This window comes from Ranitomeya variabilis, chromosome 2, assembly GCF_051348905.1.
Source record: "Ranitomeya variabilis isolate aRanVar5 chromosome 2, aRanVar5.hap1, whole genome shotgun sequence".
Taxonomy (NCBI): Eukaryota; Metazoa; Chordata; class Amphibia; order Anura; family Dendrobatidae; genus Ranitomeya; species Ranitomeya variabilis.
Window position 1 is genome coordinate 162,073,287 of NC_135233.1, and position 23,564 is coordinate 162,096,850.

General features: G+C 42.3%; 1 protein-coding gene across 1 annotated transcript in view; it reads left to right on the forward strand.

Moving 5' to 3' along the window:
- LOC143804729 (acetyl-CoA acetyltransferase, cytosolic-like) overlaps nt 1-23,564 on the forward strand; it is a 39,033-nt gene that overhangs the window by 11,576 nt on the left and 3,893 nt on the right. The window contains exons 3-6 of the mRNA XM_077283119.1: nt 1,909-2,090; nt 4,316-4,433; nt 4,690-4,833; nt 5,026-5,148. Of these exons, the coding sequence (XP_077139234.1) occupies nt 1,909-2,090; nt 4,316-4,433; nt 4,690-4,833; nt 5,026-5,148 (567 nt within the window). The remainder of the gene's footprint in view (nt 1-1,908; nt 2,091-4,315; nt 4,434-4,689; nt 4,834-5,025; nt 5,149-23,564) is intronic.

The following is a 23,564-nucleotide window of genomic DNA, read 5'->3' on the forward strand; positions in this document are numbered from 1 at the left end:
GCATATACATCACAGAATTTTTCACCTCCTGTATCACTGAAAGCCCACTTAACTCGTTCTGTATCAACATCAGGGGCAGAAAGAGGGAACGCATCCTCCGAGTAGATATGCAGAGTCGACACCTGGTCGTCGGTCCATACATTCACCAGGCACTACAGACTATTTTTCAATTGGGTCTTATCATTTGGCAGACGAGTTCTGCAGGCTGTTGTCCCTCCCTAATAAATTAGTCGTTGGTATTACTCCGATACTGCTGTCATGGAAGGTGACTGGAGAAAATAGAATTAGACTTACCGGTTATTCGTTTTCTAGGAACCTTCCACGACAGCACCAATTTCCTTCCCTATCTGATATTTTTATTGGATGATTCCTGCACTTGAGTGGTAACTATACATGCTGTGCCCAAAAAAACTACTGGTGGTAGCAGGAAGGGGAGGGTATTTAACCTCTTGTTTCCTGTCCCCCATTAGGGCGGGGAGACATCCTCCAATACTGCTGTCATGAAAGGTTCCTAGAAACCGAATTACTGGTAAGTCTAATTCTATTTTTGGCCCACTCCTCTTTGCAGATTTGTAGTAATTCAGCCACACTGGAGGGTTTCCAGCATCACCTGGCCTTAACCCTGCTGTTCTGTTTAGATTTCACATACACTTGTACTGTTCCCAAATAAAGTAAACAAAAATTAAAAAAAAAAAAAATTCCCACAGAGTACCCCCCTAATGACGAAAATTCAGGGAGCCTCAAGTCTCAGAATCACACGCTGAATTTTTATAACATTATAGAATTTCAAAAACGGTCATTTTTGACCTAACCGAACAGCAGGGTTAATGTAATGCCATAGCATCTTCATCGACTTAAGATCAGGACTTTGATTAGGCCACTCACGTCTTAATGTTGTTTTCCTTAAACCATTCAGAGGTGGATTTGCTCGTGTGTTTTGGATCATTGTCCATTATCATTCCTTTTTTGAAATGCTGTTACTTCTATTTCAGCTTTAATGGGACATAGACCTTCCAAAATGTCCAGCACTTGTTTCATCAGTCTACAGATTAATTTCCCAAGTCTTGAGGATCATCAAGATGTTTTTAGGCAAAACTGAGGCAAGCCTTTGTGTTCTTACTGCTCAGCAGTGGTTTTGTCTTGCAACTCTGCCTTGCAGGCCATTTTTGCCCAGTCTAGTTTCTTATGGTGGAGTCTTGAACACTGACCTTAACTGAGGCAAGTGTGGTCTGCAGAGCTTTGGATGTTGTTATGGGGTTTTTTGTGACCTCCTGTATGAGCCATCGCTGCTCTCTTGAGGTAGTTTTGGTCAGCTGCCCACTCCTCCACTCACCACTGTTCCATGTTTTTGACATTTGTGGATAATGGCTCTCATTATGGTTTGCTGAAGTCTCAAAGGTTTAGAAATGGTTTTATAACATTTTCCAGCCTCAATTACCTTGTTTCTCATTTGATACAGGATTTCTTTGGATCGCAGCATGATATCTAGCTTATGAGGATCTTTTCAGCTACTTCACTTTGTCAGGCAGGTCCTATTTAAGTGATTTCTCGATTGAGAACAAGTGTGGCAGTAATCGGGCCCACGTGTGGCTAGGGAATTTGAACCACTCTTCCCAAAGATGTGATGAACCACAGTTAACTTATGTTTTAAGGGCATAGGGGGCAATCACTCTTTCACACAAGGCCCTGTAGGTTTGGATTTCGTTTTCACTTGATAACAAAGACCTTTATTGAAAAACTACATTTTGTGTTTACTTGTGTTATCTTTCTCTAATATTTACATTTGTTTGATCTGAAACATTTACTTGTGACCAACATGCAAAAGACTAGAAATCCGGAAGGTGGTAAACACTTTTTTTCACATAACTGTGTGAATATTTATATATAATATATACATATATATTTTAGGTACTGGACAAAACCCTACTCGTCAAGCCAGTGTGGGTGCTGGAATTCCCTACTCTATTCCAGCGTGGAGTTGCCAAATGATCTGTGGGTCTGGCTTAAAGTCTGTTAGCCTTGGAGCTCAAGCTATAATAACTGGGGAATCTGGTATAGTGGTGGCCGGTGGTATGGAGAATATGAGTCAGGTAAGAATATGTATGGCGTGCAGAGAAAATGTTCACATTATTCTAGATATTTAAAAGTATAAGGATATTTTGACCATTTGTTGGTGTAATGTTTCAGCTTTATGCTTTTGTCCAAATATGGATGTATGAGCATGAAATGACTTTTGAATCGACATCCGTGTAGTCCTGATGTGGTCAAACAGACCTACATGAATTCAGAGTCTGTGGAGTAGTGACCAGTATATTACAACTGCAAGCTGCCATCAAAATCTGTTTTTCAACTGACTTCCAAATTGGTATAGGGGAAAAAGGCTTTCCTCATGATTGATATTTTCACTCATGTCACCCGGTCATTCATTAATTTAAAGCAATATTCCAGTTTTTGGTTTTTTTTTTATATTTTGTTGGCGTATGCGGGAATCTCACTGTGCGTGGGTGACATCAGAGTGCAGTCTGCTGTTTCACACGCACTCATAGACTTGTATAGGTGCATGCAATCTGATTCTCGTTCTCACAGAATGCTGCAATTGTTTTCACATGCTGAATCGGCATGAAACCATCTCAGATGTGAGCTGGCCTATAGGTTAACATTTGGACGAGTGCAAAGCAAAAATTGTATATCTGATTGCACTCATGTATTTACATATCAAGTGGGAGTGATCCCATATACTTATCAGCCGCTGTCATCAGCGCTGCTCCGGTCCCGCGGCGCCATCCTGTGACCCAACTTTTAACTGACTGGAAGTCAGATGTAAGGCCATGTGCACACGTTCAGTATTTTTTGCGGTTTTTTTCGCGAAAAAAAAGCTTACATATGCCTCCCATTATTTACAGTGTATTCCGCATTTCTTGTGCAAATGTTGCATTTTTTTCCGCGAAAGAATCGCATCGCGAAAAAAAAAGCAACATGTTCATTAAATTTGCGGAATTGTGGGGATTCCGCACACCTAGGAATGCATTGATCTGCTTACTTCCCGCACGGGGCTGTGCCCACCATGCGGGAAGTAAGCGGATCATGTGCGGTTGGACCCAGGGTGGAGGAGAGGAGACTCTCCTCCACGAACTGGGCACCATATAATTGGTAAAAAAAAAATTAAAAAAAAAAATAGTCATATACTCACCTTCGATGGCCCCCAGAGTCTTCCCACCTTTCAGGTGCACGCTGTCGCTTCCGTTCCTATAGATGGTGTGTGTGTGTGTGTGTGTGTGTGTGTGTGTGTGAAGGAGCTGTGATGACGTCGCGGTCATATGACCGCGGTCACGTGACTGTGACGTCATCGAAGGTCCTGCACACACTATCTATAGGAACGGACCCGCTGAGGAGATCGGGTGTCTGCAGAGGGTGAGTATTACCATTTTTTTTTTATTTTTTAATTATTTCTAACATGATATCTTTTTACTATTGATGCTGCATAAGCAGCATCTATAGTAAAAAGTTGGTCACACTTGTCAAACACTATGTTTGACAAGTGTGACCAACCTGTCAGTCAGTTTTCCAAGCAATGCTACAGATTGCTTGGAAAACTTTAGCATTCTGCAAGCTAATTTCGCTTGCAAAATGCTAAAAAAAGGGAAAAAAACGCCAAAAAAAAATGCGGATTTCTTGCAGAAAATTTCATTTTCTTCAGGAAATTTCTGCAAGAAATCCTGACGTGGGCACATACCCTAACAGTCACATGCTGTCAATGCAAGTCTGAGTGCCAGAATGAGTGTCTCGTAGACTCACATTGATTTATGACTTCTGGATCTCCGAGCAAACGCTGGGGTGACTTGGCAGGTCTCAAACTGCTGGAGACAGAGTGGAGCGGTGCTGATAAAAGATGAAGCATGTATAAGGCTGGGGGCAGTGAGCATAACGTACATTAGTAGCACCACTCCAGCGCAGCAATAAAAAAGAACACTAGAGCGGTGCTTTAATTTTGTATTGTAACTGACATTTCATATACGTACATATTCATTTATGTATGTTATGTATTGTAAATGGCATTTGCATCTTTACCATATGTATAACACCCGAAAATATAGGGTGCTATAAAAGAAATTTAATAGTTCTAATGACATACTGTACATGCATGTAGATGCACTAGTACTACACTCATGGTGAAATATACCGTTATTATGACATCAAGGTTCACCAGTCTGTGGCAGGAACAGCGTCTGCTAGAAATGTCAGTTACTTTCCATGTGCATAGTAAGCCATTTTCTGTATAACTTCTGTGATTTCAGCAATTTAACTTTATTTTCAGGCCCCTCATATAGTGCACATGCGAGAAGGTGTGAAAGCCGGGGATGTGTCCTTACAGGATAGTATCCTTTGTGATGGCCTTAATGATGCATTTTACAAGTATCATATGGGAGTGACTGGTAAGATTTTTGTACTGTAAAATGTTGACATATTTTCCAACTAACACAGTCTGGTCTTTCATGGAGAGCTCGTGTACTCTGTACAGATATCCTCTGTGTCAAGTGAGTGCTGGTTTTCATTGAACAGATGATATATTCTTTGAAAATGCAGATCTATCTATCTATATATATCTCTGTCGCAGTCTTAATGATGCCTTATTCATAGTCAATAATTTTTACAGTTATTAGATATGTTTGTTTTTTTGTTTGTTTTTAGCTGAAAATGTAGCCAAACAGTGGAAAATCACCAGGGACGAGCAGGATCTGCTGGCAGTGCAATCACAGAGAAGGACTGAAACTGCACAGAAAGAGGGATATTTTGACAAGGAGATTGTACCTGTTGAAGTTCCTTCAAGAAAAGGTAAAAAGCAGCTGAATCGGTAGTGAGATAGCGCTGATCTACAGTGTCACATATCTATGTGATTCCATGTACTACTGTCCAACATGCACTGCATGGCCATAGCAATATTAATGTATTCCCATTTCTAATATTTTGAGAATGTATAGGTCCTGCATAACAAATGTATCTGTATTCTCTCCTCTCTCTTTACAGGCCCTGTGATTGTCACAACTGATGAGTTTCCTCGACATGGAAGCAGTTTAGAGGGAATGACAAAATTAAAACCCTATTTTCTGAAGGATGGGACTGGTACTGTAACCCCAGCTAACGCCTCAGGTTAGTATTGTTGTCAATACCAGTACTTGTTTTACAAATGGGGGTCTATTTCCATGAGCATACTGTGATTTTGTGTTTCAGCATAGAAAGTTTGAAGCAAAAGTAGCCAAATAAAAGTAATATTTACACAATCATTGGGCACACATCTAGAACTGAGGTTGAGCACATCCATTGTTACAATTCTTGGTAACATGCCATATGTACTGTATATTAATAAGAAATGAATGTCACTATGATTTTTGGGCAACCTGAAAACAAATAAGTGGTCACATATGCAAAAATAGAAGTCCAATTACTGCAGCCTGGGAGAACATATACAGGGAGCAAAAAAATATAAAGTACTCTTCAGATAGATAATACATCAGGACCAATTATCCTACCCAAGCCTTGAGCAAAATAGTGCTGGTATCAGAGTTACAATCCTTCAAGGTGAGATGAAGGAAGGGGGGGAAAAAAAAAAACACGACGAGAATGAAATGTCACTACTGCGATGGGTGAGTGTCAATGGTTAGGAGTAGGGTTGAGCGAAACGGATCGTTCATTTTCAAAAGTCGCCGACTTTTGGCAAAGTCGGGTTTCGTGAAACCCGACCTGACTCCAGCGTGGGATCGGCCACGTGGTCGGCGATCTTGGCGCCAAAGTCGCGTTTCCCCGCCATTTTTTCAGCCAATTAAGGAGTGTGGGCAGCGTGATGACATAGGTTCCGGCCTGGTTTCTGCGGCGTCATAGAGCCATATTACCGTTTGGGCTGCAGTGATTTCCGCAGTCAAACACAAAATATGCTTTGCACGGAGGGGAGAGAGGGAGAGAGAATGTAAAAAATAATCCACATTGACTTGCACACATTGACTTGCATTGGGTTTCGTGTTCCAGTCCGGAACCCGACTTTACAGTAGAATCGGCCGATTTCACGCGATCCGACTTTCGAGAAGGTCGGGTTTCACAAAACCCAACTCGATCCTAAAAAAGCAAAAGTCGCTCAACCCTAGTTAGGAGACAATTTGACCCAAAGACCCCAGACCGTTTGAAATTCTGCTGGGCATATCCTTTTCTGAAGGATAACTTTCTCTTATTAGTATTGTTAACCAGGGCCTTCCAACTGCTAATAGTGAGGCATCTGGCAGCCATCCAATGGAGAATATTGTTTTTCTGACTTAGAAAAAGGATGCTTTCACACTGTGTTGTGTTTCTCTGTTCGCTCTGTCATCACCATTAATCTTTTGGCCTGTAGGCGCATGCATCCGGACCCCATTTTGCCGGGGATTTAGGACTTATGCCCTGATGGGAACACAGAAGTCATATCAAAGAAATATTACCATTATGATGCAGTACAATATGTCACAAAAAAGTCTGATTCAGTGGGATCCATTGAAGCATTCCAGAATTATAACCACACAGTGACAGTGGTCAGAATTGTAAAATTTGACTTGTTCATGAAGGTCAAGATTGGCTTGGTCACTAAGGGGTTAAGGCCCTGGGCTCTAAGAATACCAATAAGATAGAGATGGTGGGTTTTATTGAACTATGCGATCAAGACATGTCTCAGCTTAAAGTAGCTCAACCTGTATGAGCGTGGGAGACCAAAGGTGTTCTGCAAATGAACAAAGTACATTATTATTGTACACGTTGCCCGAACTTCAAGGCAGGGGGACTAGTTATCTGAGAATTGAATAGGTACATTAAGGCAGACTTACCCAATTAACACGGCGGATATACCTGAACATTTATCAATTACTGCTATGGCATAGGGCAATGAATAATGTGGATCTCTCATAGATAAAACTAAATTTATTCTTCTGGCCAGTTCAGCTCCCCATATAGAAGGGTTACTACAGAGGTGAATAGCCATCGCCTCAATAACAATTGCAAAAAGGTCAGGTGATAGTGGGCACCCCTGTCTGGTCCCCCTATTTAATGGGACAGTGGCAGATGGAATATCGCTAACACAAACATTAGCTGACTGGGTAGAAAATTTGGGGTCAAAACCAAAAGATTTTAAGCAGGCTATGAAGTAGAGCCATTGCAGTGATTCAAAGGCCTTCCTTTTATCTAGTGAGGCCAAAGTCCACAAACTATCATCAGCCATGCCTAGCTGAACCAATGCCGATATTGGTCTAATATTAGTCGTAGTGGACTTCCTAGGCATAAAGGCCATGTGATCCAGATGGATAATGTAGAGGATTGCCCAAGATTTTGCTCCATTTTTTGTAGTCTGCATTAACCAGGCAGATTGGTCTATATGAGGCGCAGTCTAATTCTTATCTGGCTTCAAAAGTGCAATATTAGATGCATCATAAAAGGAGTCAATGGGCCGTGAACTCATGGTGCAGTGTGGCAAGTAAAATCATGGATAAAATCTCATCTTTTATGATTTTTAATAGGAAGACCTTCAGGTCCAGATGATATGTTTGATGCTATGTCCGAGATGGAGAAGTGCAACTCCTCAGTAGTAAATGTAGCATCAAGCTGGGATAATGCAATGAATGTAGTAGCAAGTACTCAGCACCTTATCTATGAAGTTGTCAGTAGTAGATTTGTACAGGGTAAAATAATGTTCTTAAAACCTGGAAGTGATTACTACCGCTTCCATAATTATCATACCGTTTATGCCTTGTATTTTAAGGACTAAGTTAGTTATTCTGTGTCAAGAGATGACAATTCTGCTTACCCTGTTAAAAATGTTTTTAGCACAGAAAAGTTTCTTACTTTTTGTAGCTAATATTCAGTTCATGACTATATAACCTGAGCACTCAGCCTATTAGGGTCACAGACGTCCTCAATACCATATATTGCTGCTCAGCCTCCTTGACCCAAGACTCTAATGATGCCTCCTCTTGCACTGTTGCTCGCTTAATAAACGATACAGGATCTCAGGAATCCTGTTATGTACGCTTTAATCGTATCCCAGCAAAGTGAAGGATTTACGGTAGATCAGTATCCTTAAAGGGACTCTGTCACCTCAAATTGGCAGGATATTTAAATGACGTTTCACCTGTCCGATTGTCCGATGGGCGGCGTTTCATCTCCATTTCTCCACCCTGTCCGTCCCTGTTGTCCGCGATATGTTAGTGAATTAGAGTACTTGTCCTCTATAGGTGGCGCATGCGCAATGCAATATTCGGTCGCGCAGTATGCTTTGCACAACTGTGGGCAAAGCCAAAAAGCATAACTGCGCATGCGCCCGTGCACTATGTCCCTCAACACAGCGAAATACTTCCAGGACATAGTGCGCGGGCGCATTCACAATAATGCTTTTTGGCTTTGCCCACAGTTTGGCAAAGCATACTGCGCGTGCACGACCGAAGATTGCATTGCGCACGCGCCAACTATGAAGCACACTTACTCTAATTCACTAACATATTGCTGACAACAGGGACGGACGGGGTGGAGAAATGAAGATGAAACACCGCCCATCGGACAGGTAAAAAGTCATTTAAATATCCTGCCAATTTTGAGGTGACAGTCCCTTTAACTTCAAGGTAGAAGCTGAGCTGATACGGAATTCTATCATTACCATTCAAAAGTCAAAAGGGGTGAACTGTTCAGTGTGGCTTTATAGACAGATAACCAAATTGTAGCAGGATAACTGGGCTATGATCAGAAATCCTATGGGGACCATGTGAAACAAAGGAGACATAAATTAGGGGACCCAAATATATAATCTCTATCAATTCTTGATAAGGGATGTCTACTTAAAGAATATCAAATAATTTTTCTTAACATAGGATGGAGATGTCTACAGAGGTCCACCTAGCCCACACTCGCTATAATTGGCTATAGTGGGAAGGGGGTATCATCCGGTAAGACTGAATATAATCTGCCAATCGTTGGGTGCAAAGTCTGATTAAAACCTCCCATGCAGAAAACATATGAGGAGTGGTATTGTTGAGCAAAACAAATTGCTCCTTGGAGCGCACAGGTTCCCACATGTGGAGGATTATATATACCTCAAATCCTGAAGGACTTGTATTAATTTACTCATGGACAAATATAAAGTGTCCCTCGGTGTCTCGTCAAGTTTGTAAAGGGTCTAATCGAAAAGAATTAAGAGCGAGATGCCTCTCTAAAAGAAAGCAAATGAGTAACAGATCTACTGGGTCCAAGGTTTAGTCAGATATCCTGAATATTCAATAGTAAGATTTGTTTCTTGGAGACAAATTTTCTTATCACCTGATCCAAGAAAACAACATTGACCTCTTACGGGGAGTACAGAGATCCTTCACAGTCCAAGACAGCCAGTTACTAGTGCAACTACTGAGATACCGTACATGATCACCTAGACAAAAATAGACATACACGAACAGCACCTAGTAATGCACGACATATGTGGAGTGATACTGTAGTAGACAAAAGAACAAGGTGTCAAGAATATAGACTAACCAGTTATCCTCAACCGAGGCATTCGATAGTCCCATTTAAAACAAGAATGCGAAGGAGAATCAACATGGGGAATACCTGGGTAACACAACAGCATGTCAAGTATTAAGAGTTCACAGGGGCTTCTAAAAGGATGCAGGAGCTAAAGAGAATGGAAAGAGGGGAGTCGGGGTTCAAGAAAAGTATGTGTATATCTCTCTATCTCTCTCACAAAAATAAAGGGAACACTAAAATTTCACATCCTAGATATCGCTGAATGAAATATTCCAGTTGTAAATCTTTATTCATTACATAGTAGAATGTGAGAACAATAAAACCTAAAGATGATCAACGTAAATCACAACTAATATCCCACGGAGGTCTGGAGTTGGAATGATGCTCAAAATCAAAGTGGAAAATGAAGTTACAGGCTGATCCACCTTCAGTGCAAATGCCTCAAGACAAGGAAATGATGCTCAGTAGTGTGTGTGGCCTCCACGTGCCTGTATGACCCCCCCTACAATACCTGGGCATGCTGATGAGGCTTCAGATGATCTCCTGAGGGATCTCCTCCCAGACCTGGACTAAAGCGTCCACCAACTCCTGAGCAGTCTGTGGTGACGTTGGTGGATGGTGCGAGACAAGTCCCAGATGTGTTCAATCGGATTCAGGTCTTGGGAACGGGAGGGCCAGTCCATAGCTTCAATGCCTTCATCTTGCAGGAACTGCTGACACACTCCAGCCACATGAGGTCTGGCATTGTCCTGCATTAGGAGGGACCCAGGGCCAAACACACCAGCATATGGTCTCACAAGGGGTCTGAGGATCTCATCTCTGTACCTAATGGCAGTCAGGCTACCTCTGGCGAGCACATGGAGGGCTTTGCGGCCCTCCAAAGCAGGGCTGTGGAGTCGGTAAGCCACAGTTGCGACTGCGACTCTGACTCCTGGATTTTATCAGGTTCTGACTCCGATTCCTTCATAAATGGCCAATTCGTAACAATACATTTACTGTTGTAAAATATTAACATCATGCTTATTCAGTTTCTCACCATCATATAAGTAATCAGACCACTTAGAGCAAAAACTATATTTATTAGAATACAATTAGAATACAGCAAATAACTTTTATAAACTTTTCTAAACTCTTGTAAGTAAATATGCAATAAACACTGTTATGCAGTTAATAAGAAGAAATCTATAAATTTGTCCTCAGAAAAAGTATTGCCTCTGTCAGATCCTCCTTCATGGATGCCCTCAAATCTGATCTAATTATTTTGAGAGCAGAGAACAACCTCTCTACACTAACTTGGGTTGGTGGCAAAGCAGTAACCACTCGGGCAACATCTCTGACAATGTCAGGATACAGAGGAATCGCTTGTTGCACTGTTCTTTTTGATGAACGGTCAAATTTCTCAATTTCTTTTAGTGCACATGAGAAAATCTGCTGAAATGTACTGGCTGTGTTCTTTGATGGGGATGACTCTTCTATGCGGGAACGCTTTGCACGGTCCTTGTGATCCAAATATTTTTCTAAATTAAATTCTTCATCAGTTGATGAGGGTGAAGATGTGGCAGGACGACCAAATTCTTCTTGTTCCTCCTGACTGTTCTGCAACCCTTTCATCCTTACTGCTATTTCAAACAGAGCTTCTTTTCCTTTAGTTAGCTGTTGATCATCTAGAAGAATCCGATGCATTGGGTCTACATAAACAGCTGCCAAAAGAATGTTATTTTGTAATAGTAGCTCCTCTCTCCGTTTCATTGATGTAGCAATGCCACTTGCAATTAACCCTCTGCTTGTAATTTTTTAGTCACTGTAAATGGGTGCTCTAGCAATTTTTCCAGCTCAGTCACCTGATTCCACTGACTTTCATTTAGCGTCAGTTGAGGGTTAGCCATGTCTACAAGAAAGCTTTTCAGTTCAACCAAGCACTGAATCATTAAGTAAGTACTGCCCCATCGTGTGGCTTGATCAATAATTGCCCCTTTTCCAGCACGTCTCTTCAAAATTGAGTCAACTTTAGGGGTTCTGGTAACAGTAGCCAATTTTCTCACCTTGCCAATCAGTGCAGCAGCATGTCCTTCTTGCAGACTGTCTCTTATAGCCAGCTGTAGCGTATGCACAACACAGCGCATGTGATGAATGAAACAACGTATTGACACAGTTTCAACAAGATCATCTAATCTATCATGTTGCTGTTCATCTGAAGCAACTTCAGTTTGCTCCTCAGTTACAATACTGTGTTCCTCTATTTCAAACATTTCTGTGTCTGTGGACCCAGAATGTTCTTCTAGCTGCTGGTCACCATCATTACTCTCATTCATTAGCTTAACCCCTTCATGACCTTGGGATTTTTAGTTTTTCCGTGTTCGTTTTTCACTCCCCTCCTTCCATAAAAAGCCATAACTTTTTTATTTTTTCGTCAATTTGGCCATGTGAGGGCTTATTTTTTGCATGACGAGTTGTACTTTTGAACGACATCATTGGTTTTACCATGTCGTGTACTAGAAAACGGGAAAAAAATTCCAAGTGCGGTGAAATTGCAAAAAAAGTGCAATCCCACACTTGTTTTTTGCTTGGCTTTTTTGCTAGGTTCACTAAATGCTAAAACTGACCTGCCATTATGATTCTCCAGGTCACTACGAGTTCATAGACACCTAACATGCCTAGGTTATTTTTTACCTAAGTGGTGAAAAAAAATTCCAAACTTTGCTATAAAAAAAAAAAAAATGCACCAATTTCCAATACTTGTAGCGTCTCCATTTTCATGATCTGGGGACGGTTGAGGGCTTATTTTTTGCGTGCCGAGCTGGCGTTTTTAATGATTCCAATTCGGTGCAGATACGTTCTTTTGATCGCCCGTTATTGCATTTTAATGCAATGTCGCGGCGACTAAAAAAATGTAATTTTGGCGTTTCGATTTTTTTTTTCTCATTACGCTGTTTAGCGATCAGGTTAATGCTTTTTTTTTTATTGATAGATCGGGCGATTCTGAACGTGGCGATACCAAATATGTGTAGGTTTGATTTTTTTAATTGATTTATTTTGATTGGGGCGAAAGGGGGGTGATTTAAACTTTTATATTTTTTTTATTTTTTTTCACATTTTTTTTTATTTTTTTTACTTTTGCCATGCTTCAATAGCCTCCATGAGAGGCTAGAAGCACGCACAGCACGATCGCCTCTGCTACATAGCAGCGATCTGCTGTTCGCTGCTATATAGCAGAAAATCAGGTGTGCTGTGAGCGCCGACCACAGGGTGGCGCTCACAGCTGCCGGGGATCAGTAACTATAGAGGTCTCAAGGACCTCTATGGTTACAATGGAGAAGCATCGCCGACCTCCGATCATGTGACGGGGGTCGGCGATGCGCTCATATCCGGCCGCCCGGCCGGATGCGGTAGTTAAATGCCGCTGTCTGCGTTTGACAGCGGCATTTAACTAGTTAATAGCGGCGGGTGAATCGCGATTTCACCCGCCGCTATTGCGGGCACATGTCAGCTGTTCAAAACAGCTGACATGTCCCGGCTTTGATGCGAGCTCACCGCGGAGCCCTGCATCAAAGCAGGGGAGCTGACCTCGGACGTACTATCCCGTCCGAGGTCAGTAAGGGGTTAATAGTACTTATCATATTTGAAGCATTGTCAGTTATGACAGAAAGAACTTGCTCTTTTTTAAGTTCATAGTCTTGCAGAACCTTTTCCACCAAGACCTGGAGAAACTCACTGGTGTGATTAGCTTTGGTGTCTTTTACTGCCAATGTCTTTGTAACAATTTCACTTTTGTCACAAATCGGACATTGATGGCAAAATAGTTCTGTGACGTGTGCAGGCATCCATTTTAAAGGGAACCTGTCACCTGAATTTGGCGGGACCGGTTTTGGGTCATATGGGCGGGGGTTTTCGGGTGTTTGATTCACCCTTTCCTTACCCGCTGGCTGCATGCTGGCCGTAATATTGGATTGAAGTTCATTCTCTGCCTTCCAATATTGCCTTGCGCAGGCGTGTACTCCGGAGGACAGAGAATGAACTTCAATCCAATATTGCGGCCAACATACAGCCAGCGGGTAAGGAAAGGTGAATCAAACACCCGAAAACCCCGCCCATATGACCCAAAACCGGTCCCGCCAAATTCAGGTGACAGGTTCCCTTTAAGAAGCAGAAAGCGTCCCTTGAGAGTTTTAAGTTCTTCCTTTAGTAATCGAAGAAGCTTTTAAACAAATTTTCTAATACTCTCTCTCCAGAGAAACACCAAGCTTGCAGGCCATTTCCCAATAAAGACACAAAAGCTGGTCGTGAAAATAATGAAATAGGCACACTATCCTTTACAACAAGCTCTATGATCTGTTTTTTAAATGTATCTACTGTCATTGTCACAGTAACTTTGTCACTGACAAAATATCTTGCAACTGATGGCTGCAAAGTTCTCTGCTCCTTTGTTTGGCTGGAAGAGCTGGGCACTGGTTCATTGGTTTGGATGCAGTCTTTCTCATCCATTGCTTTCAGTACTTCTGGATGAAAGCGCTGTAAATGTCTCTTTAGATTAGAAGCTCTGGTAGGAGCATTTTTATCTTTCCTGGATATGCACTGATCTTGGCTTCACAGCATTTGTTTTCGTCTGGATCATTTGTCATACACCGACAGACATAATGTTTTCTATCTTGAGTGACGGTGAAATGTTCAAATACAGCTGATTTTAATGTGACGCTTCTTTGAAATTCTCAGGTTTTTAATTCTGCATTCACAATCCAAATGACCATTGTTTTTCCTAAAAACAATTGTACAAAATTATTGCCAGGTCGTACAACTGATACAGTGGTCAGTAATACTGTTATTCCTCATGTACTCACAGTTAACTGATGCAAAGTTTGTTGAAAGGATAATACTTCTTACAGTCTTCCTCTTCTGAGTAGCAGCTGTGAGATGCTTAGAAGACGCACACCTAGTAAACATCTAGTCTAGAGGAGGAGCTTTACTACTAAGAATTTGCAACACATTTTCACTTTCAGTTTCATACATTGTAAGTAGGGGGGTTGGGGCAGCATGAGGTTAACCAAGTATAAGATTAGATAAGGGCAGTGGAGAACAGTGACACACAAGAAGTAAGAAATGTCTCTATCTCCAGCAGAACTGCTTATCACTGTTGTTCATAGTTTGATAGTACATATATATTTGAGTAACATTTATAAAATTCATATGAAAGTTCAATTATGAAATATGAATAAATTTTTTTAAAAGTCTGAGTTGGTACATTTCTACCGACTCCACGACTCCGACTCCACAGCCCTGCTCCAAAGAAATACCACCCCATACAGTTACTGACCCACTGCCAAACCGGTCATGCTGAATCATGTTGCAGGCAGCAGATCGCTCTCCACAGTGTCTCCAGACTGTCACATGTGCTCAGTATGAATTTGCTTTCATCTGTGAAGAGCACAGGGCGCCAGTGGCGAAATTGCCAATCCTGGTGTTCTGTGGCAAATGCCAATCGTCCTGCACGGTGTTGGGCTGTGAGCAAAACCCCCATCTGTGGACGTCGGGCACTCAGACCATCCTTATGGAGTCGGTTTCTAACCGTTTGTGCAGACGCATGTACATTTGTGGCCTGCTGGAGGTCATTTTGCAGGGCTCTGGCAGTTCTCCTGTTATGCTCCTCCTACGCTGACAGACACGGCAAACCTTCTTGCCACAGCTCGCATTCATGTACCATCCTGGATGAGCTGCACTATCTGAGCCACTTGTGTGGGTTGTAGAGTCCGTCTCATGCTACCACAAGTGTGAAAGCACAAACAACATTCAAAAGTGACCAAAACATCAGCCAGAAAGCATTGGCATTGAGATGTGGTCTGTGATCCCCACCTGCAGAACCACTCCTTTATTGAGTCTTGAAAATTGCCAATAATTTCCATCTGTTGTCTATTGCATTTGCACAACAGCATGTGAGATTGTGAAACAGTGTTGCTTCCTAAGTGGGCAGTGTGATTTCACAGAAGTTTGATTTACATGGAGTTATATTCTGTTGTTTAAGTGTTCCCCTAATTTAATATATAATTTTTTATTTTACAGACCAAAAGTTTGGACACGCCTCATTTTTAAAGATTTTTCTGTATTTTCATGAGTATGACAATTGTAAATTCACACTGAAGGCATCGAGACTATGAATCAACACATGTGGAATTATATACTTAATTTCAGTTGTTTCACACTTTTTTGTTATGTCTTATATTCTAGGTTCTTCAAAGTAGCCACCTTTTTGCTTTGATGACTGCTTTGCACACTCTTGGCATTCTCTTAATGAGCTTCAAGAGGTAGTCACTGGGAATGGTCTTCCAACAATCTTGAAGGAGTTCCCAGAGATGCTTAGCACTTGTTTGGCCCTTTTGCCTGCACTCTGCGGTCCAGCTCACCCCAAACCATCTCGATTGGGTTCAGGTCTGGTGACTGTGGAGGCCAGGTCATCCTGTCGTAGCACCCCATCCACTCCTTCTTGGTCAAATAGCCCTTACACAGCCTGGGGGTGTGTTTGGGGTCATTGTCCTGTTGAAAAATAAATGATGGTCCAACTAAATGCAAACTGGATGGAATAGCATGCCGCTGCAAGATGCTGTGGTAACCATGCTAGTTCAGTATGCCTTCAATTTTGAATAAATCCCCAACAGTGTCACCAGCAAAGCACCCCGACACCATCACACCTCCTCCTCCATGCTTCACGGTGGGAACCAGGCATGTAGTGTCCATCCGTTCACCTTTTCTGCGTCGCACAAAGACACGATAGTTGGAACCAAAGATCTCAAATTTGGACTCCTCAGACAAAAGCACAGATTTCCACTGGTCTAGTGTCCATTCCTTGTGTTATTTAGCCCAAACAAGTCTCTTCTGCTTGTTGCCTGTCCTTAGCAGTGGTTTCCTAGCGGCTATTTTACCATGAAGGCCTGCTGCACAAAGTCTTTTAACAGTTGTTGTAGAGATGTGTCTGCTGCTAGAACTGTGTGGCATTGACCTGGTCCCTAATCTGAGCTTATGTTAACTTGCGATTTCTGAGGCTGGTGACTCTGATAAACTTATCCTCAGAAGCAGAGGTGACTCTTGGTCTTCCTTTCCTGGGGTGGTCCTCATGTGAGCCAGTTTCTTTGTAGCGCTTGATAATTTTTGCCACTGCACTTGGGGACACTTTCAAAGTTCTCCCAATTTTTCGGACTGACTGACCTTCATTTCTTAAAGTAATGATGGCCACTCGTTTTTCTTTACTTAGCTGCTTTTTTCTTGCCATAATACAAATTCTAACTGTCTATTCAGTAGGACTATCAGCTGTGTATCCACCAGACTTCTGCACAACACAACTGATGGTCCCGACTTCATTTATAAGGCAAGAAATCCCACTTATTAACCCCTTAGTGACGGAGCCACATTTTTAAAATCTGACCAGTGTCACTTTATGTGGTAATAACTCTGGAATCCTTCAACAAATCCCAGTGATTTTGAGATTGTTTTTTCGTGACACATTATACTTTATGATAATGGTAAATTTAGGTCAATATGTTTTGTGTTTATATAATAATCATAATAATAATTTTATTTATATAGCGCCAACATATTCCGCAGCGCTTTACAACTTATAGAGGGGACTTGTACAGACAATAGACATTACAGCATAACAGAAATCACAGTTCAAAACAGATACCAGGAGGAATGAGGGCCCTGCTCGCAAGCTTACAAACTATGAGGAAAAGGGGAGACACGAGAGGTGGATGGTAACAATTGCTTATAAATATCAAAAATTTGAGAAAAATATTAAAAAATGAGCAATTTTCAAACTTTGAATGATTATCCCTTTAATCCAGATAGTCATACCACAGCAAACCATTAATAAATAACATTTCCCACATGTCGGCTTTACATCAGCACCATTTGTAAAACATTGTTGTATTTTGTTAGCATTTTAGGAGGTTTCAAAATGTAGCAGCAATTTTTCATTTTTTCAAGGAAATTAACATTTATTTTTTTAGGGGACTATCCAGGTTTGAAGTGCCTTTAGGGGTCTCATATATTGGGAAACCCCCAAACGTGATACCATTTTAAAAACGGCACCCCCTGACATATAGAAAACTGCTGTCAGTTAGTTTATTAACCCTTCAGGTGATTTTCCGGAAATAATGCAAAGTGGCATGACAGAAATGAAAAAATGTATGTTTACCACATAAATGCGGCTTACTCCTGAACAGATTACAACAGCCGGCAGACTCTAAGGCCGCTATTTGGTCATGAATTGCCATGGCAAACATCAGGACCACACAATCATGATCTGAGGGCACCAATTGGGATAAAGAGGAAGCCCCCTCACTCTGTTAACCATTTATAATGATGTAGTCACTATTGACAGCAGCATCTAAGGGGTTAAACAGATATGGAGGGTGCCAACACTGATCGTGGCTGATACAGCAAGTTGTCAGCTATAGTGTACAGCCGACAGCTGCTGGATTGTCACCTGTATGGGGAGGCTATTCTCTTATATCTCAGGTCAGTTAAAAGACGTATTGGCTGTCATTAAGGGGTTAAACCTGACAGGGCACACCTGTGAAGTGAAAACCATTCCTGGTGACTACCTCTTGAAGCTCATCAAGAGAATGCCAAGAGTGTGCAAAGCAGTCATCAAAGCAAAAGGTGGCTACTTTGAAGAACCTAGAATATAAGACATAATTTCAGGTCTCACACTTTTTTGTTAAGTATATAATTCCACATGTGTTAATTCATAGTTTTGATGCCTTGAGTGTGAATGTACAATTTTCATTGTCATGAAAATACAGAAAAATCTTTAAATGAGAATGTGTGTCCAAACTTTTGGTCTGTACTATATATATATATATATATTGTTGTTGAGTGTCTCTCAACAACAATTTATAAAGCAGGTAAATTTATTAATCATCCAAGATATGACACAATACAAAAAAATAAATCGGTGCCTCAAACCATACAAACAGAGGCCAGCTAGAGAGAGGGACACAAAAATACCCAAATAATTAATGTGCAAAAAGAAAAGGCTATAAGAAGCCACAGCCAGCTCACCAATCCAGGCAGGTGCACGGAACATCATCTTGGACTAAGATGGATATACATAACGATGTAAGGAAGGCGTTCCAGCTCCATAAAATTCAAATGCTTTATTTCTCCATTAAAAATTGGTGTAGTACAAACAGTCCTTGCCTGTAGAACCTGAAAAAGGTTCTACAGGCAAGGACTGTTTGTACTACACCAATTTTTAATGGAGAAATAAAGCATTTGAATTTTATGGAGCTGGAACGCCTTCCTTACATCGCCAAATAATTAATCCTGTCTGCTATATCACATTGGAATCATTTGATAATACTAAAGATAAGATAAATATATAATAGACGTATACCAGCAAAACTATTGCATATCAATTAATATTTATCTTGCATGTGCACATATATTCATATACAATGATAGTGCAGCAAATATGCAGGGCAGAGAAACACCGCAACGGATCAAAAGTAAACTGGAGACATGATTTTGCCATCAATAGAAACACACATAGCCTTCTACCGTTGTAGGGTCCCTTCATGCACCCAGAAAAACACAGAGAATATTATCCTCGTTCCTCTACATATTACCTGGGCACGTGTCCAGCGGAAAATTCCTGTCAAGTGACAAGCTGCGCCTTCGGACCCCTGTTTCACGGATGCTTTCAAACATGCCACAATCACACCTATCCTTAAAAAGCAAACCCTTGACCCAACAGCTATGTATGGCTATGGCCCAATATCGCTGCTTCCATTCGCTTCCAAAATCCTGGAGCAGCATGTCCACGCTGAACTTTCCTCCCACCTCTCATCTAAGGGTACCGTCACACAGTGCCATTTTCATCGCTACGACGGTACGATTCGTGACGTTCTAGCGATATCGTTACGATATCGCAGTGTCTGACACGCAGCAGCGATCAGGGATCCTGCTGAGAATCGTACGTCGTAGCAGATCGTTTGGAACTTTCTTTCGTCGCTTGATCACCCGCTGACATCGCTGGATCGTTGTGTGCGACACCGATCCAGCGATGTGTTCGCTTGTAACCAGGGTAAACATCGGGTAACTAAGAGCAGGGCCGCGCTTAGTAACCCGATGTTTACCCTGGTTACCAGCGTAAACGTTAAAAAAACAAACAGTACATACTCACATTCCGGTGTCTGTCCTCCGGCGTCTCAGCTTCTCTGCACTGTGAGCGCCTGCCGGCCGGAAAGCGAGCACAGCGGTGACGTCTGACGTCACCGCTCTGCTTTCCGGCTATGGTGCTTACACAGTGCAGAGAAGCAGAACGCCGGGGGACAGACACCGGAATGTAAGTATGTACTGTTTGGTTTTTTTACGTTTACGCTGGTAACCAGGGTAAACATCGGGTTACTAAGCGCGGCCCTGCGCTTAGTAACCCGATGTTTACCCTGGTTACCCGGGGACTTCGGCATCGCTCCAGCGCCGTGATTGCAAAGTGTGACCGCAGTCTACGACGCTGGAGCGATAATCGTACGACGCTGCGACGTCACGGATCGTGCCGTCGTAGCGATGAAAATGGCACTGTGTGACGGTACCCTTACTTGCTCTTTGACAATCTACAATCTGGTTTCCGCCCCCATCACTCAACTGAGACAGCCCTGACCAAAATCACTAATGACCTACTTACAGCCAAAGCTAACAGACAATACTCTGTACTCCTCCTTCTAGACCTGTCCTCTGCTTTTGACACAGTTGACCACTGCCTCCTACTACAGATCCTCTCCTCCTTTGGCATCAAAGACCTCACCCTATCCTGGATCTCCTCATACCTTTCCAACCGCACATTCAGCGTCTCCCACTCCCACACTACCTCCTCATCCCACCCTCTCTCTGTTGGAGTCCCCCAAGGCTCTGTTCTAGGACCTCTACTCTTCTCAATCTATACACTTGGCCTGGGACAACTCATAAAATCCCATGGATTCCAGTACCACCTTTATGCTGATGACACTCAGATCTACCTTTCTGGCTCAGACGTCACCTCTCTGCTGTCCAGAATCCCGGAGTGTCTATCAGTCATATCCTCCTCCTTCTCCTCTCGCTTCCTAAAACTCAATGTGGACAAATCTGAACTCATCATGTTTCCTCCATCTCATAGATCTTCCATACCTGACCGATCTATCGCAATTAACGACATCACGCTTTCCCCCGTACCAGAAGTCTGCTGCCTCGGAGTAACCCTTGACTCTGCCCTGTCCTTCAAACCACACATCCAAGCTCTTTCCACCTCCTGTCGCCTCCAGCTCAAAAATATCTCTAGAATCCGTCCTTTCCTCAACCGTCAATCTACTAAAATGCTTGTGCATGCCCTAATCATCTCCCGCCTTGACTACTGCAACATCCTTTTCTGCGGCCTCCCTGCTAACACCCTTGCACCTCTCCAGTCCATCCTTAACTCTGCTGCCCGACTAATTCATCTCTCTCCTCGCTACTCCTCCACTCCCCCCCCCCCCCCCCCCTGCAAATCTCTTCACTGGCTCCCATTCCCTCAGCTGGATACAGTTCAAATTACTAATACTCACCTACATAGCCATCCATAACCTGTCTCCTCCATATATCTCTGAACTAATCTCCCGATATCTTCCCTCACGTAATCTCCGGTCTTCCCAAGACCACCTTCTCTCCTCCACACTTATCTGCTCCTCACCCAACCGCCTCCAAGATTTCTCCAGAATATCCCCCATCCTCTGGAATTCTTTGCCCCAACACGTCCGACTATCAACCACATTCGGATCCTTCAGACGGAACCTGAAAACCCACCTCTTCAGGAAAGCCTACAGCCGGCACTGACCCTGCTGCCTCCTCACCACTGCCAAAGCTCCTACAACCCTCAACCTATTGTCTCCATCCCCACCCTCCTGTAGAATGTAAGCCCACAAGGGCAGGGTCCTCGCCCCTCTGTGTCAGTCTGTAATTGTTAGTTTGCTTACTGTAAGTGATATCTGTAATTTGTATGTAACCCCTCTCATGTACAGCACCATGGAATCAATGGTGCTATATAAATAAATAATATATACCGGTATATAGTTTTTGGCAAAGCCAGCTTACCGCTTTGAAGAAACAGGAATACATCCAACCTGTGGTTACAGTTCACACGGAAAACGGATTGGGACAAATCCACACATGTAAAGAAAAAAACTTTGTTTCTCTAGCGATCAGTCCAATGGTCGAGTAAAATATACCTTTGATTTATCCATTAAAAAGTTCCAGATTTCTTCAGTTACAATATTGCATACATTCAATCCCTTATGGACGACATGTTTCGACACCACATGTCTTCCTCCAGGTGAACTGAAGAAATCTGGAACTTTTTAATGGATAAATAAAATGTATATGTTACTCGACTGATCGCTGGAGAAACAAAAAGAGATATATATATATATATATATATATATATATATATATATATATATATATATATATATATATATATATATATATATATATATATATATATATATATATATATATATATATAAATAATGCACCGCTGGTCAAAATGATTGTAAACAGTTGAATAAGAAATCTTAGGCAAAGAAAAAGTTAAATTATATCTTTGCATCTGTTACATTTTCAAAATTACAAAGCGGAAAATGGGCGGGCCAGTGCAAAAGTTTGAGCACCCTGCATAGCTAGTACCTAGTAGCACCCACTTTTGATAGTGTTCTGTCTCCACATTAGGCTACTTTCACACTAGCGTTGTGCACTGCACGTCACTATGCATCATTTTGTAGAAAAAACGCATCTTGCAAAAGTGCTTTCAGGATGCGTTATCCATAGACTTAGCGACGCATTGACACACGTCGCAACCATCGTGCGACGGTTGCGTCGGTCCGTCGCCACCAAAAAACGTTGCATGTAACGTTTTTTGGTGCGTCGTGCCCGCCCCTGCCTCCCCGCACCTCACAATGGGGCAGCGGATGCGTTGAAAAACTGCATCCGCTTCCCCCGTTGTGGCGCATTCACTGCTAGCGTCGGTACGACGCAATTCATCGTGCGCCGTACGACGCTAGTGTGAAAGTAGCCTAAGGCCAATGTTATAGCTGACTGATAAAGGTGCTGTTAGATTTTTCTACTTCCGTATCAAAGATAAGGAGCAGATAGGACCAGCACAGACTCAGCGTATGTAGACTCTAATGTAGATCCACAGCGTGGGTACAATTCAAGACATTGTTTATTTAATCCTTGATACAGAAGTAATTCTTGTCAGTACGATACCGTAACTTTCTCTGAAGTTGGTGACGTCTGTTGTTGCTGGTCAGAAATTGATAACTTCACAAGCCCAGCACAAGTGGTCTCACAGCAACTTGGGCTATAAAATGGCTGCCCAGAGCAAGTGACTAGTGATGAGCCATCCTGCTTGGTTATAGTGTTATCCGTGCATACTCCAGTGTTATCCGAGTATCTTGGGTGTACTCAAATATATTGGAGTCCTCGCAGCTGCATGATTCACGGCTGTTTAAAGAGCCGCAACTAGTGGTGGGCGAACGGCCTCTGATAACGCCTTATCTAAGCACACTCGGGTGTTATACAAGCATCTTGGGCGTGCTCGTATATTCTGTTTGAGTCTCTGCGGCTGTTAGACAGCCTCAACATGTTGGGATTGCCGGCTTGTTGCGTATTCCCCTCATGTGTGGAGGCTGTCTAACAGCCGCAAATCATGCAGCCGCAAATCATGCAGCCGCAAACATTAATATACGGGCACGCCCAAGATTCTCAGATAAGACTTTATCCGATCACGTTCGCCCATCCCTAGCCTCAACACATGCTGGGATTACCTGTGGAAGCTGCCAACAGAATAGTTAGTAATGCCTCTGGTCTCAATGTTTTGTTTGAGGGTCCCTACAATGGGAAGGCATTTAAGCATTATATACATCAGTAACCGTGCATTCGGACCTAGATATTTTAATTTAAAAAAAATTGTTAAATTAAACATCTAAAAGATGTCCCTTATTGCTGTAGGATCAGAGATATATAATGTAATATTTAAAGTCCATCCTATA